This window comes from Petromyzon marinus, chromosome 34, assembly GCF_048934315.1.
Source record: "Petromyzon marinus isolate PM22_M1 ecotype Great Lakes invasive population chromosome 34, UKy_Petmar_22M1.pri1.0, whole genome shotgun sequence".
In the NCBI taxonomy this organism is placed as follows: domain Eukaryota; kingdom Metazoa; phylum Chordata; class Hyperoartia; order Petromyzontiformes; family Petromyzontidae; genus Petromyzon; species Petromyzon marinus.
In genome coordinates, this window is record NC_133700.1 from 11,801,072 (window position 1) to 11,816,934 (window position 15,863).

At 48.1% G+C, this 15,863-nt stretch overlaps 1 protein-coding gene across 9 annotated transcripts in view; it reads left to right on the forward strand.

Annotated features, from left to right (window-relative positions):
• LOC116948726 (growth factor receptor-bound protein 14-like) overlaps nt 1-15,445 on the forward strand; it is an 85,861-nt gene extending 70,416 nt beyond the window's left edge. For all 9 annotated transcript variants that reach the window (XM_032965739.2, XM_032965738.2, XM_032965737.2 and 6 more), the window contains 11 exons: nt 623-744; nt 1,326-1,421; nt 2,065-2,202; nt 3,268-3,378; nt 4,158-4,253; nt 5,306-5,389; nt 6,959-7,075; nt 8,690-8,759; nt 9,258-9,345; nt 9,699-9,792; nt 11,111-15,445. In XM_032965739.2, coding sequence (XP_032821630.1) covers nt 623-744; nt 1,326-1,421; nt 2,065-2,202; nt 3,268-3,378; nt 4,158-4,253; nt 5,306-5,389; nt 6,959-7,075; nt 8,690-8,759; nt 9,258-9,345; nt 9,699-9,792; nt 11,111-11,257 — 1,163 coding nt within the window. In that variant the 3' untranslated portion in view covers nt 11,258-15,445. The remainder of the gene's footprint in view (nt 1-622; nt 745-1,325; nt 1,422-2,064; nt 2,203-3,267; nt 3,379-4,157; nt 4,254-5,305; nt 5,390-6,958; nt 7,076-8,689; nt 8,760-9,257; nt 9,346-9,698; nt 9,793-11,110) is intronic.
• Nucleotides 15,446-15,863: the final 418 nt, after the last annotated feature.

Sequence of the window (15,863 nt, forward strand, 5' to 3'; positions counted from 1 at the left end):
AACCCTCCCCCATCTGCGAGTTCCGAATGGAAATTCTATTGTCTCGTGATACCGAGGACAACATTGGAATACAAATGTAAATACATGTAAAGCACCTTGACAATCCTAGTGCTGAGCGGAAGGTCTGTCCATACTTTTGATCGTTGTTATACTTCATGCTGGTCAGTGGTGGTGGGGAAGGGTGCTCGAACTGGTTGAACTATCACGAGCACTGGGGTATTAACACTGGTTGCCGAGTTCATAACACATTGTCCTAAGGACATTGCCACCGCTGCACCTATTTGGCAGCATCTCGCATACAACCGCACGACTATCTGGTACACCCACAGAACATTGACGCATTTGTGTCGAAGGCTTCGTCCTCCTAGAGGCGTAACGACGCAGATTAAAATCTCTTATTTCGGTTTGTGCAACTACAGTACTTGGTGTTCTAGCCATGCACTGACCACCGTTGTGGAAAAATAACTGTGCGAAAAAAGATTAACACCTGTGCCAGGTCCCCTCTGCTTGACATCGGAAGTCTCCCTTGTGGAAAGGCTGTGCCACTGAATGAATCTCGTTTTTAAGGTGTGGTTGTTGTTGTTTTTGTTGTGGTGCTTGGTTTGCCCCCCCATATGCGCAGAGCGGTTGCTCGAGGACCATGAGGAAGTGATGCAGGTGCAGGCGTCGTGGGGCAGTGATGCCGACAGCCGCCTCTACTTCCGCAAAAACTACGCCAAATACGAGTTCTTCAAGACCCCGCTGGTACCGGCCATCAACTCCCCTCTCCTCCCGCACAGCACCACCGAATCCCTGAGAAGTGCACAAGGGCATTCGCGGACTGCTCCCTTCAGAGATGTCTGTTCTAAAGCTGCGCTCGCGTTTTGCCGTCACCGTTGTTGCTGATACTGAAAGTCTGGATCAACGGGAACCGAATCACATCGATGAAATGCAGCGTTTTATGCTCCTGGCACGTGATTGTCGTGAGTCATAAAATTTTGACAATTCAAATGATAAACATTTTAACCTTTATGCCAAAGGCAGCAAATGAAACTGTACGAATGTATTGATTTTTTTTTCCACATACAAATCTTGAGTCTCATAGAAGTGTGTGTGTGTGTGTGCGTGTGAACCCAACTTGTCACTTTAATTGACTCGTCACCCGGCCGGGGGAAGAGGAGTAGGGGTCGACTTGTTTGCAGGCCTAACGGCCGCAGTGCTTCAAAACCTTCCCATGGAGGCCCTGACGTGAGCACGCCGGGCCCCATCGGCAGCCTTGCGGCCCTCGTCCGTCCTCGGTCCCGTCCTTCACCCGGTGTTGTCTCGTGTTTGTTTTACATCCGCAGCAATTTTTCCCTGACCAAATGGTGTCCAACTGCAGCGAGTCGGCCTCGTCGGCGTCTTCGTCAAACGGAAGTGTCCCTCACTCGCAGCTTGTGCAGGTGAGCCATGCAATGCCTCCTGCACGCACGCAGCTCGCGATGAGCGTGATGTTTTCGGGGTAGGAAACTCTGGCGCGCTCTCCTCCTGTCCCCGGGCCTGTGCGCCGCTTATGCGATGCCAAATACTCTGACGCAATACCGCAAACGCCTCGTTTTCACTCCGATTGCCTACGTGTGCAGTTGACCATGCTTGGCCGCACTGGCCAGTGCAGGTTGTTGATGTATCTTCTTGCAGAGTAGCAGATGTCCTCTTGAGCCTCTTCAGCCAGGCAAGGCAGCGCTCCGAGGAGTAATTTTACGAGGTGTACTTCGCCACGGGAATTGTTCTACGTGGTCTACAGCTCCCACGATTTTCAGTTTGAGCTCGGAGTCAGAAGTGTACAAGAGCTGTAGTTTCTGTCCGCGGTGGTGATTGGCAGTAGTGGTGTGTTCAAACATTCAGTGAAACAACCGATTTTGTACACATTCTGCTCCCACAGTCGTTTAAACCCCCCAAACCCCTCGGCTGGAGCCTCATGCTGTGAACTAGCACTTTGAAAAATTCCCCAAGCTGCGACGTCTTTGAAAGTACTCGTACTTATCGTGCATTGGTGCTCGATTATCATCTTGCTATTTTACACCCCCCCCCCCCTTTCCACACCAGAATTTCTTCAACTCGAGCAGCTGCCCCGAGATCCAAGGATACCTGAGCGTGCGCGAGTCGGGAAAGAGATCCTGGAAGAAATCTTTCTTCCTGCTCCGCCGCTCGGGCCTCTACTTCTCTCTGAAGGGAACCTCGAAGGTGACGAACGTGCTGCTGCTGCTGCTTCTGCCCGGGGGCTGCACTATGGCGGTTGCAGTTTTTTTTTCCACGGCTGATTTTTTTTGTAATTTTTCTGTTTCCTGCAAGAGGGGTGAGATGTAGCGGGTGGGTAGTGTCCATGGCTCGAAAGAGGTATGATGGCCGTGTGAGATGGCGTGGAAGCCTCGGGACTTTATCGTCCAATAGGATGTCCAATAGGATGTCCAATGGGGAGATAGCAATATTAAATTGGTTCGTTTGCAGGTGCCAAGTGGATTATTAATGTCGCAGCGTTGACAGGTGGCAATAGCCTGTGGATGCCATAATCCCAACGGTGGATTGACCAGTGGCTGATAATGATTTGCCATGATGCTTGTTTATTGGAGTTTCTTCTTGACATTTGGACTGTGCCTGATATTTTGTAACTTTCCTCCTTTTTAATCCCATATTATTTTTTTTTGCGATTGGGTTTTTTGAGAAATCTGATCGCCTGCCTCTTGGAAAAGCACAACTTTACCCCCCCCCCCCCCCCCCCCCACCTTTTAACATTTGAATGCTGGCCCCAACTCAAATGTTACAACTACTTCTGAAATCCATTTAAGTAACCTGTGGGTTCACTCTGAAGGCAGCGTTTTCCCACCCCACCCATGGAGTGTAATGTTACCTTGTCGTATGAAGTTCAGAACTTTATATTTTGTTATTTCTCAGTACTTATTTAACATTGCCAAATTTGGTTCTACCCCTTCATGCTCCAATTTAGGCAGATTAAGTGTGGACCCCAAATTCAATGTGGTGGTTTTATTTGTCCGTTCTTTCTTAACCCGGTCAAGACCAACTCTCCTCCTAATTTAGCGTTATTGGCTACGTGTGGTTTTCAACATGCATATTACACCTTAAGATCCCGGTTTGAATCATCGCAGGTGATTTGGCTGTATTCTAACTCCGATCTCTGCCGCAAGTGCCAAGCCCATTGCTCCGACCTCCCGGAGCCACGCGGCTACCCACCTAGGCTGTCTGTTCCGCTGCCTCGCCTTCACCTTCTCCCCCTTGCTTCCAAACCCACAGGAGCCACGACACTTGCAGTGCTTTGCGGAGATAACGGAGAGCAACGTGTACACGGTGCTCTCTCCGCGGAAGACTCACAACGCCCCCTCGGACTTCTGCTTCTGTCTCAAGGTGAGGGAGGGACCAAGCTTTGCGTGCGCAACGGGGGTGGGAGGGGTGGGGGGGGAGTTCTCAACTACACCAATTCCACCAACTGGGCCGATTGGCGGGGAGGGGGGACGAAATGGCCAACAGCGTTTGCTGTTTAAACATGTACAAGTGGGCGTATTTTACGTTTCAGGCAGTGGCTCCTTGTAAGGAAGAGCCATTGCCTGATCTATATAAGAAATGTTTAGGCATTGTTGATTAGCGAGTGCAGTGAATATGGTTTTTAACCGAAGTTTTTGCCTTGGTGAATGTAGTAGCCTCCAGTGGCAGCAGTTGTTCCATGCCACGTGAACAATTGAAAAACTTGTTCTTACACGTGCACCCATCGCGAGTGCAACCATTGCGTTATGTGCATTGTTAACAATGATGCAGGAACTCGTGATTGCGTGTGCATGAATTTACATGTGCAGGTTACACGGCCTAGCATTACCAGTCGAACTTAACTTTGAGGCTTTTGCTTGGTATGTAATTCTCCCTGCCTCATCAATTTTCATTTCTTTGGGACCTGCCATTTGGCTAATTGAAACAATGTCTCTAATTTACAATCTCATTTATATAATTTGTTTTCTGCATTGTTACGGGCTTGTTCACTCCAACTTAACCGTTACGTGATCTCGTTTGCGTGAAACCGTAAATATTCGCATGCACCGCTTGTTGTTAAAAGTACATAAAATCTCCCAGGGAGTCGTGCGACAGCGATGCCGACCAACCGACTGTCCTTTTTTGTGCTTGCGTTTTGACAGCCTAACAAAGCGGGTGGAGTGAAAGATCTGAAGCTGCTGTGTGCAGAGGACGAGCAGAGCAAGGCCTGCTGGATGACCTCCATGAGGCTCTTCAAGGTAATTGGTATGGGGGGTGCTTTTAAATCCAAGTGCTGGTAGGGAAGGGGGCAATCTCGTTTGGCTGAACGGTCTTGTGCAGGGGGTGGTGCGCACGAATGTTGCGATCGATTGAGCTCAGATTTTTTTTTCTTCCAAATTAGAGATTGTGCTGTATTGATCGCAGCTAACGTAAATGGGGGGGGGGGGATTTTGGCGCAAACAAAAGTTGCATTTGCAAATTAGGTCCGTGTGGAAACCCTAATCCATTTCCAGGACTTATTTTGAATGCTTTCCAACCTAAGGTTGAAAGTATTAAGTGCATTGGTTCTGTCCAGATGTGTCTGCAATGGGGGACGGGGGGGGGGAGTCATGGTAATAATCATAAAGATGATCCGCTAAAAAATAATTCTGTGTACACTTGTGGTTGCTAGAAGGACTTGTCCTCGAATATTGGCGAATTTAATAAGATTGCCCAATTCTTGGCTTGAGAACCAAAAAAAACCCTTAAAGAGCCTTGCTGGTTCAGGCTGATGTCACGCCGTGTGCTTGACTCGCCCACCACTCCACCGTGACGTCGCCTCCAGTGCCCCTGTGCTGTTCGACATCTCGATGTGACTCGGTCGTCGTGGACGTCGTGATGTCACCGATATCCGAGAACAAACGGGTTAGAAAACGTGCTAGAATTTGTGCACGTGGGTACATTTTCTTGTTTATATTCATTAAGTATCCATTCATTTTGTGCCCTAAATACGCTAGCCCTTTGCCAAGGTCAATTAAAAAAAAGACAAAAGTGGTTGTGCTCTGGATGGACTCACCCCTGTCGTAGGAACGCAAATTGCCCCCCACGGGCTCGTGAAAACACCGCCTCTGCTCGTTTGAGCAGGAAATCACTTTGACCTTTGACCCTATGCGTGTCGGCGGGTCTCGCACGCACAGTCGTTCTCGATGCAGCTTGTTGCCGCCACAGTGCCGGAGGAGATGGCGTGCTCCCCCCGTCGGCTTGCGGTGGAGCAAAGATCTGTACAGTGACACGTGTGTGTGTGCGTGCACTTGTTTGTTTGTGTTTTCAGCACGGTATCCAGTTGTACCAGAATTACAGGACCCCGCATCATCCGAGATGGAACCACCTGACTCAATTTACCGCCACGCCCATGGTAAATTCCATAGAATGTTGCGCATAATTTTTCTCAACCCTCTCCCCCCCCCACCCACCCACCCGCATGGTCTCCGCTGTTATCTTATGTAAGCATGCAAGTGGACAAAAATAGACCACGATCACATTTTATCTGCTCATCTGACGGGCATGCTTGGTGTTTTCAAACAAATCACCTTGGCCTCCTGCAAGGTGTCGTGTTTTTTTTTTAGCCACCTGCTTCTAGTCGGACCTCCCAAATTCTGAAAACTGTCACGTCGGTTAGCCTGCTGCCACTGCCAAGTTGGTGCGACTTTTTTTATTTAACAGCCCCTGAAGAGCCTTGCTCACTGGGATTTATATTCCAATTCTCTGCTACATTATTGTGTGCCAGAAATGAATTCTCCTCAACCCCTTTCCCGTTTTGAGAAGTTGCGGGATGGGTCCTGTTAACCTCCCGAATCTCGTTACACGCAAACAGTGAGAGGCGCACAGCGCCGTTGCTGTTGAAGACATTGTACTTGCTGCCGAGAACTAGTGACACGATAACTGTGCCACAAGCCCTCCCGCATGGCCCTGTGGAATCTTCGGTACGTCTTCTGGCCTTCTATCCAGAAGACGTACCGGCCAAGGATATTTTATTTTGGTTGACGTTACACGCACATGATCTAAAAATGGTTAAGAGCCTCGCTCACTTTGATTTATAATCCCGTGCATCACTAATTCATGGAAAACTTGAGTAAATAAAAGATTAACTCTTCTCTTAATTGACTGGCGAATGCACGTTCAGCCAATAAAGGGAGAAAAAATCAAGGCTGTGAGAAATGTATACTAGTGTGATTTCTCGCAAGGCTCTACCACTTAATGAGTCTCTAAATTCCAAACATGTGCTTGCTTTTCCTTGTGCGATCCACGGGCGGGCGCGCGCACGCACGCGCTAACTTTAGAATCGCGTGCACCGCCTGGGGATTTGACACTGGACCCTGGCTACAGCGGATTGCTTTGGGATACCAGTTTAGCCGTGACCCCTGCCTGAACCTCGCCGTCGTTATGCCACATTTGGCGCTATCTTTAAAGTCATCGGCCAAATATTTATCTGAAAATGCGCTTGCCCAGAAGGTTGCAATCCCTTGACCAGCTGGAAATGCAGCATCGCAAGTCTCCAACGTAGGTTTTTGTTCCGCACAGTTTGTATTTTGAATGTAAATGTGTATTGCGGGACCGCCTTGACGGTCGTTCACGTTGGGGACCTCGTTGGTGTGGCAGCGTCGTGCGGTATCCATCCGAGGAAGCACCGCTGTGTTCGCATCCCCAAGCGCGTGCCGTGTGTGTGTGTGCGCATACGCACGTAGTGGACGTCATCGCTGGCCGTGCAGTGTTGCAGATTTAAGTTCTGTGCAACCTTATTTCGAAGAGCAACAAAGTAACATTGCTGCCTTTTTCTTAATTCTTCCCCCCCCCCCCCCAAACATTTGTCAAACATGAGAGAGAGAGAGGAGCTCTGGCACGGCTTGTTAGCATGCTGCACTACGAGCGCGTGATGTCGGTCGGTAATCAGAATCTTGTGGTGGTTTGTGCGTGTGAACAACAGAGGAGCATTTCGGAAAACTCGCTCGTAGCGATGGATTTTTCAGGACGGAAAGGCCGGATCATCGAGAACCCCGTGGAGGCACAGACGGTGGCAGCTGAAGAAGCCCTGCTGTGGAAGGTGGGGGTTGTACAGGACTTTTTTAATTCATGACTACCTCCCCGTCAAGTTTGTCACTTTGAGTAGGGTGACAAGAGACTAAATCCATTCAGGAATCTCAGAGCGCGGCATTCTGTGCGACCGAGAATGCTCGCAAAGAGTTTTTCCAAATTGACTTGTCCTAAAAAAATTTCATTGAATTGCCCTGTTATCCCTTGCACAATACAGGGGATTTCACGATACTATACACTGCTGTGAGATTGTCCACAGGAGAGCTGAAGTGATATTTGTCATTTTATTAGAGCTGGAATTTGATAGGTGGCCAGAGACCATGAATTATTTCGACTTGACGAACATGTTTTAATCATTGGCGGCTGAAACCAAGCTGGTATAAGGAAAGTGACCGTTGTGTCGAGGTTAGTTTCCCCATTTGCCAGACAGACCTGGCTGTACAACAAGTGTTGCTTGACCTGTATCTGGATTTCTGAGCATTGTGCCCACATGATGGCATTTCATCCTTATTAATATTGGTTGGTCAAACCATGGCAAGTGCACGATCTTAAGCTGCTTCTCAGTAATGCTTTATTTTGGCGAAGTGGGGTCCACACTGCCTGAGCACTTGATTGCATGCAGCTGCTGTTGCTTACAAGAGGAACGACGACCTCTACCGTTCATTCCATCTGCTTGGCGATTTGGTAGCGTGACTGATGCCTGTCCCGATGGACCTTGGTTCTCGATGCGCGTACTCTCAGTCGCCATTTCCATACCTGCTCCCCCTCACCGTTCACATGAACATGCCAACTTGCCCTTGGGGTTGCTTTGGTGAAGCACTTGGGGTTTGTCGGCCACAGATTGAGACCCGAAAAATAAACTTGCGTGAAATTCTGAGTAAATGTTAACCTTGAAGAAGGGGGGACGTACATTTCTTTTTTTGCGTGCGTGAAAGATGGTGGTCAGGGATTCTGGTTCATCACCCAAGAGCTTTTAACTACGGCTGTTTTTATTGCTGAACGCGTGCGGGCGCCTCGTGTGGACTCGTGATCACGTTGCTGGCCCCACCCCTGCTTGGGCGTTTGGCAACTGGGTACAAATACAACAATCTCAATCCATTTTATTTATCCTGGAGAAATCCGATGTTCAGTTAGGGGGTGGGAGTCGTCTACGCTTGCCCAGTGGGTTCGCTCGAGTGACCACTTTTTGGTTCAATGAGCAAATGGCTGGCGCTTTCTCTCTGAGCCACTTTGCGTTGTAGTGGTGCTCCCTCTGCTGCCTGCCTGCACTCCCTTGCTGCATGAACGCCACCCGCGGCACCCTTCCCTCGTGTGTCATGTCAACGGCGACTCCTGAAACCCAATGGTGCTCGTCCACAACGCCCATGCCGTTGTCGGTGTGCTTGTTCAAATTATGTTGTGCACTTAAATTCCTACCAGTGTGGGGTGGTGCACTGAAACTGGTGCTAGGAGTGTGATTCTCCCCCCCCCCCCCCTTGGCTAACACCGTCGCTTGAGGTGGTATCGGTAGAGCTGTGCCCACGCCAACCCCATTTATGAGCCGAAGGTTGGGGTCTAAATCCGTGGATTAGTGTGCTTTGATGGGCAACTGCCTTCGCTTGACACACGTTTTTAACTTCAACAGAGACGCGGTTGCAACCGACTCAACGTCCTGGGAAGCGGCAGTCCCGGACAGACCACCACGCTGAGCACAAGTGAGTTCCAGAGCGACGCGTTCAGTGCTCCTCCCACTTGCCAGGTCGTGTCTTGGTCAACAACCTTGCTGCTCAGGCATTGGCATTTTTAGGTGCTCTAACTACCAGCACTTGTCCCAAAAGGCTTTACGGCTATACTGGGCATCTGCACTCTGTTATGGTGGCAGAGTTGCATCTGCTAGTTGAGTTCCCCAGGGCAATCTGTTTTGGTCGCTCGCTCAACCTACATGCTTTAAAGCCCTGGGTCCTAAAGTCACGTGATCCGCGTGTGGCGGTGCGGTTATTTTTGTGGACACGTGTTTTTTGGATGGTGTGGTGTTGTGCTTTGATTTGTTGCGTGCCTGGTGTGCGCTGGTGTCTGTTGGGCACGTGGTGGCATTATTGCGCACATGTAATAAGTGGTGTGGTTTATCTCTCTACATGCTTGGTATCAAAGGGAGTGTGCGCTGCTACGCGTTGTGATTGTTTTTTGCTGCCGCTCCTCGTGGTGTTGCCCAGTGATCCACTGGACACAGCCATGGTTCTACGGCCACATTTCCAGGGAAGAGGCTCAGAAGATCATCGCGCAGCAGGGGCTTGTGGACGGGTAAATGCAAACGGCAGCGATGCACAACCCCCAGACGTCGAATGGATCCTCCAATCTGTTCCTTTTACGTGTGATCATATTCACTCTTTTTTGCTTAATTGAGCTCCAATTTAAGGTGCTGCTAGACAACAGCCTGAATCTAACTTTGGCCCCTGCCTACCTCTGCCATCTCCCATCAATGTCGCTTCGACGGGAGGCCACCTCTCACAATTTGGATGGTTTTTACACCCCCCCCCCCCCGTCTTAAACTTCTTCCTGGGCCCATTGCACCTCGGCCAACATTAACTTTGATTTGTGTTCTCAACGTGCATCATCTGTGTCTGGGTTTGTCCTCCGTGCGTGCGTCTGCACAGGGTGTTCCTGGTACGTGATTGTCACAGCCACGCCAAGGCCTTCGTGCTGTCTCTGTGCCACAACCAGAAGGTCCGGCATTTCCAGATTCTGCCGGTGAGGGAGATGCTCTACCATAGACTGCTCCGTGGGGTGGTTGTAGATCGGCGTTTTTGGCACCACGTCCGGTGGACCAAACCAGCTTCGGTCTTGAACCAAATAAATTCTGCTGCGTTTTGCCGTGGGTGCACTAGCATCAATAAAAATCGCCACTCGTCTTGACAAACGGGCTTGAGGATATTTTATCAGTTTGATGTTTGGAGTAAGAGGATCTCCTTGAGGGCTCTCTGTGGAACAAATTTGTTTTCTGTCCTTAAGTTTTTCAATCTAACTGCGTTCCAAACATTGTTTTCTATAACACTGTCCAGTGTGGGTTGGGACAGGGGATCAGGTGAGGGCCCAAGACTGGTTTCACGGTCTCCTAGACACTGATAGTTGTGGCTTCAAATAGAATTGTGGTTTACCAGGTTCCTATCACAGCATGCCAAACGACTGCACCGTCACTGCACTGGAATGACGACCAGTGGGAAATTATTTTAAAGATGTTCTAAATGACTCTGGTGCTCGTATACCGTGGGTGTTCTGCGTCATCTTGTGCACGAATGGAATGAATCGGAGGCCCCACTTGCTGTGCCGCGAGTTGTCCGGAAGTGTCGTGATGAGGCCTGCTGCCGTATTTGTTGTGTGGGTGGTAACGTTGTGTGGGTGGTAACGTGCCTTGTTGGTGCCACACGACGACCCTGCGTGTAATGCTGCGGCCAACTCTCAACAGAGTGCCGCTTGCTTCGGCGGACGTTAAAGATCCCCCCCGTGACGTCGTTGGACAAAGGCTGTGTGGCTCAATGCGCCGGCATCGTGGTGCAAACTTTGGCGTGGTGGCACAGCAGTGAGGCTCGTGCCTCACAGCAAATAGTGCCTCGGTTCGAGTCTGAACACGGGCACCTGTTTGTGACGTTTGAATGTTCTCCCCTTCTACAAAGGTCCCCTCCTGGGTTCCCTGTTCTGCCAGAGCAAAACAAAATAACTAACTGGTATTGGCTAAACATCCCCAATGCTGAAAATAATTCCTCCAATGACTCTTGGGATCGCACTGACAGCAGCAACGTCGCCCTCTACTGCAAAACCTTGGTGTAGGACCCTGGAAGTCTTGGAGGCTGGCCTGGGTAAATTCTGGCTAAATTAACTAACACGTGAACACACACTTGGGTGGGGGGGAAAAAACACACCAAATCTTTATCAACGCCCCCCCGCTACTGCAGACGACGTCCGTCAAACAAGCGGTGCCTCCGTGCCCGGACGCCTTGTTGCTGTGAGATCGGCATCGAACACCAGAATCTTACGAATCCTTGTTCGATTTTGTTGTTTCCTGGACCAGGTGGAGGACGACGGGCAGGGTTTCTACTCGCTGGACGAGGGCCAAACGAAGTTCTCGGACCTGTGCAGCCTGGTGGAGTTCTATCAGCTGAACCGCGGCGTTCTGCCGTTCCGCCTGCGGCACTGCTGCACGCGGGTCGCCCTGTGACGGGGCGTGCCTCGTGCCTCGTGCCTCGTGCCTCGTGCCTCGTGCCTCGTGCCTCGCGCCTCGCGCCTCGCGCCTCGCGCCTCGCGCCTCGTGCCTCGCGCCTCGCGCCTCGTGCCTCGCGCCTCGTGCCTCGTGCCTCGCCCCGGACGGGGGAGGGAGAAAGAAGAAACGTTCCTCTACATTTTATGGGAGCTCAGGGTGGGGAGTGGCGGACCGCAGTCAAAAGTCCTCTTCTTCTCGTGACCCAAATTTGGGAGAGCCGTTGTCGTTAATTCCAAGAGCGCGTTTTTGAAGGATCGTCAAACACCATATTTTTTTTTAAAGAAGCGAAATCTCGGGTGGCGGCTGCTATGTGATGGACTTGTGAACGTTGAGACGTGTGGCTTTGATTTTTTATTTTCAACAGCGGATGGGGATTTGTGCCTGGAAGAGGGGATACTGCTGGCCGTTTGGGTAAAATTCGACACGAATGTGGTCCCACCCCCCCCCCCTCCATCCTTGCCGTTAGGGGCGCCGCACGACGCTATTGCCTTTGCAATAAAACAAGCAAAAAGAGGATGAGGAGAAAAAAAAAACTTTCACGTGAGAATTTAAGAGAAAAATAGAGGAAACTGACTTTTTTTTAGCACGAAAATGCACAGAATGTAAGTGTCCAAAGGATGGCTTTTACTGTGAGTTTGCATTGCCACTCGGATCCCTTGTTACTGTTGTGATGGTGCACTAAACAATCAGGTGAGTCTCTTATTTACATGCTTTTAACTTTTATTTGTTTTCAGCGGCACGTCGTGCGGGAATGATCGCGCGCCCCAGAAACTTTACAAATGTGTTTTGACACCCATCAAGCGTGGTTGCCATGGCGACGACGCTAAATAATTCTTGTCCACGGTTTTGATGTCGAAAGTGGAGCAGATCTCCAACGGGCGGTGGCGGTTGTTGTTATGAGGAGGAAGACGACGAAGATTGAAGGCTCTGAAAATGTGGACAATTTAAAATAATTTGCTCGTCGCAATTGTTTTTTAAAGCTCGAGTACCTTTTTTCAATTCCAAAAAGGCTTCAATGGACATTCATTCTGTTTTGGCTGCTGTGTTTTAATTCAAGCAGAGTCTGTGGCGTCTATATCAGTTGGTTTAATCTGTAGCAGTTGGCTCTCGTCCTCATTTGATGCTGTAAGGTTACCAGTCTTGTGTTATATTTTGTAAAGACTATGTATACGCTAAGTAACTTTTTATTCTGTTTATTTCCCTTCCGGAGAAACCTTTTTTTAAATATTAGAGCCGCTGTTTTGGACACCACACTGTTGTACATTTTCTATTTTTTAAACTATTTTATTAACCAGCAGAGTATTTTAATGTTAAATTAGCATTCTAATTTCAAAGTACAAGAGTTTATTAATTAAGTTTCGTTTTGCTTTTAAACACTTGATGTTGACGCTAGAACGTTCTGTAACTTTACATTTTTGTAGCCAGAGTTTTTTCATCAGTTTATCTTTGGTTAAAGTTTTTAAACTTATGCTTAGCTCCATAATGCAATGTAAGCAGGTTATTGGAATTTATTTAACATTATTATAAGCTTTCCTTCCTATTAATACAAATTACGTTTTTTAGACGAACACTCGAGTGTAATTCGGCGATTGCCCATGTGACTTGACCAAGTGATCTAAATGCCAGCCACAATTTAAAGAAGGTTCACACTTTTTTTTTCCACACTCTTCCATTCGGTACACACTTGTATTTGATGTCAACAGCTCCACATTGGCCCAAGCTGTGTTCTGTGCACCTGTGCCAGTAAAAAAAAAGTGCTTGGAAAATTAGGTCTGCAAAGTCTGAAGCGAAAACCTTGCACCCCCACCCCGAGGTTGCATTACTACTACCACCCTTGCTGTTGAGTGAAGTTCTGTGTAATTCTTGCATTTTTTTTTAGGTAACTTCTGGACAACTAGTTACGTTGCCTACATCTATTACCAGTCCCCCATCACTCGTACCACATGTTTGAAAGAGAGAATGCAACGCGTGACATAATTTGCCCACTTCTGCCGTTCTAGACTTGTGTGCAGCGTTTTTAGCCCCAGCCGCCCCCCCCCCCCCTTTCAAAGTCTTGGCGTTTAACCATCTTGCCTCCCTGGTGCAAGGTGAGGTTTCTAACAAAACCCCCCCTCTGCACCGTGGTGGGAGGACACCTTGTTTTTGAGAGGGGGTGTGGTGGGGCCCATTCCATTTGCGTCAAACCCTCCGGCTCCGTTAACACAAACGGCATTTACTGGTGACGAGCGGCGCGGAAACGCGGCGTGAACCTTGGCCTTTGGTTTTGGAGTTTTTAAATAATCTAAAAATATAAGAGTAAAGATTTTTTTAAACTAGTGTGACTACGTGTTTTTAAGAATTGTTTTAAAAGCCGGCCATGAACGTGTTTTTTAAGTTTTGCAGTCTTCAGCATTTTAAAGCGCCACTTTCTGTCGAATCCTCCAGTACCACCTTTTAGAAGTTTCTAATTTAAATTGTGTAATGAACAGTTTTGGCAGGTTTTCGACGCCCCTGGGTGTCTCTCCCTTCGGGTCCGACTTGACGAAAACCATCCGTTCTGCATTTCTTTTTTAACGGTAACATTGCCTCCCGTTGTTCTTTCCTAATTACAAAGACTTGGACAACGTTGCCAACATGAAATGATTTGACATGGAAAAGTGCCTGCATCAATTATTCTCGCAGGCCACGACGATACACGACGAGCGGAATAATTTTGTAAGCTATGGTTTTGGAAATCTGATGGCTCCCCCATCCCGGCAAACGTTGCCTATCTCTCTGAACGTGTTAATTGCAAGGTGGATGGAATGTGCACGCCGTCGGGTCTCTCGCCACCTTTGGTTTGGGGATGTTTTCTGGCTCATTGCTACCCTACAGCTCCAACTTTCTGTCCAAATATTCACGAAGGCCTTAAAAAAAAGTGCTTTGCTATGCGCGATATTAGTCTTTTCGTTCGCCACCGCAAGATTTGTCTTCATCCATGGTTATTACCTTTCGCACCCGAGCTGTCGACTTGTTTTAAAATAACTTCTCACCGTTACTTTGTCGGCCCACATTTGCCTTGAGCCGTAGATTAATTTCGAAAACTGCGTTTTTGTGACCCATTTTCTCCCACGCCCCCTCCCCCCCCCCCCCCCCATTGTTTATTGACGACCTAATCCCAAGACTTGTCATTTTGCAATGTGGAGTTTGCAGGTCGTTTTACTCGTGGGATTCAAGTGTTGTCTGTTAGTGCCATTTCCCTGACACACGGTAGCGGCACTCCTTACCTCGGGTGGCGTACTGTGTAGTCAAAGTCGCCACGTGATGTTTGTCTTGCTAATTGCCGATCGTTATAAAATTGCTTCTGCCGTTATTGTTATATATACACTTTAACTCTGGTATTCGTGTAACGTAATGAATACATATTGCAACTAACAATGTTATAAATACTTGAAGCCAATTTTTTGGCCTGAAATGTGTTTTTTTTTTTTACTTTTGAAAATGTTCAATTGAAAGTTTGCATTTTTTTAGTGGAATAGGGTTAAATTAGATACTTTCCTGCTGTATGTTGAAGCTTCGTTTTTTTTTGCCCCATGCCTTCACAACGGGATAGGTGGCTCCAGAAAAACACAAACTGACCTCACCCCAAATGAAATTAAATGGCACGGTCCAAAATGAGTGCTTGTACGAGTTTCACTCCATCGTGGAACCGCGCCATTTACATTCAGGGCCTTATGCATATTCCCATATCTGTATCAACCTGTGCATAAGCATTGTTACCTTGAACCAGGTAGGAGGGCACCATTTCAAAAGACTGTAGTAAAGCCATTTTCGTCCGCACGTCCCAGGGAATCAAGAGGCTTGACAGCAGAAGCCAGGTCCAGTGACATTCTTATGAACCCAAGCTGCTAAGAACACCTTGTATGTTTATTATAAAAAGAAGATTGCGTTCGTCGCTGTGCAACGTTTTTTTAATCATTTTTTGGCAAGCCTATTTTGAAATGTGGATCTTGCCTCTGTTTGACTTGGTGTTATGCCCATATGTTAAATGAGATGCGGTGAAATGGTGTACATTTTTAGGCAAAGCAAGTCTTATTTTATTAAGTGTGCCCTTCACTTTATCAAAGGACTAAGCTAACTTGCAATGTAAAATTTGTAACGTTTCTTAATAAACATGATTTTAAAATATTTAACCGTGGGTTTGTTTTTGTAACCCATTGTGGTTTCGTAGCCATATATGCTGTTGTGCCATGGTCTTCTATCCCAATCCTCCATAGCGTCATCAGTGTCGCCGGATTAGAAGTATGACAAGTTTGGTTCATTTTACCAGCCTTCGCATGTGTATTTACTGCGTTTGAAATATAAATGTTCATCTGAAATTTAGTGCAACCTGGATCGCCTTAAGGTTTCGCAGAAAATCTTAATTCGCAGACGTCCTCCGTTAATTCCACCAGAAGGCAGTGTGGAGCAGTGGTTGCGGTGACGTTGGCCACTGGCAGTGGTTCAAAGTTCGTCTTTCCTCGGGGCGAGCTCTCGTGCTCCGGTAAGAGAACAACATTGTAGCATGTGGATAGGTGTACTTGATTTGGTCCAATGGAGCGTAGCA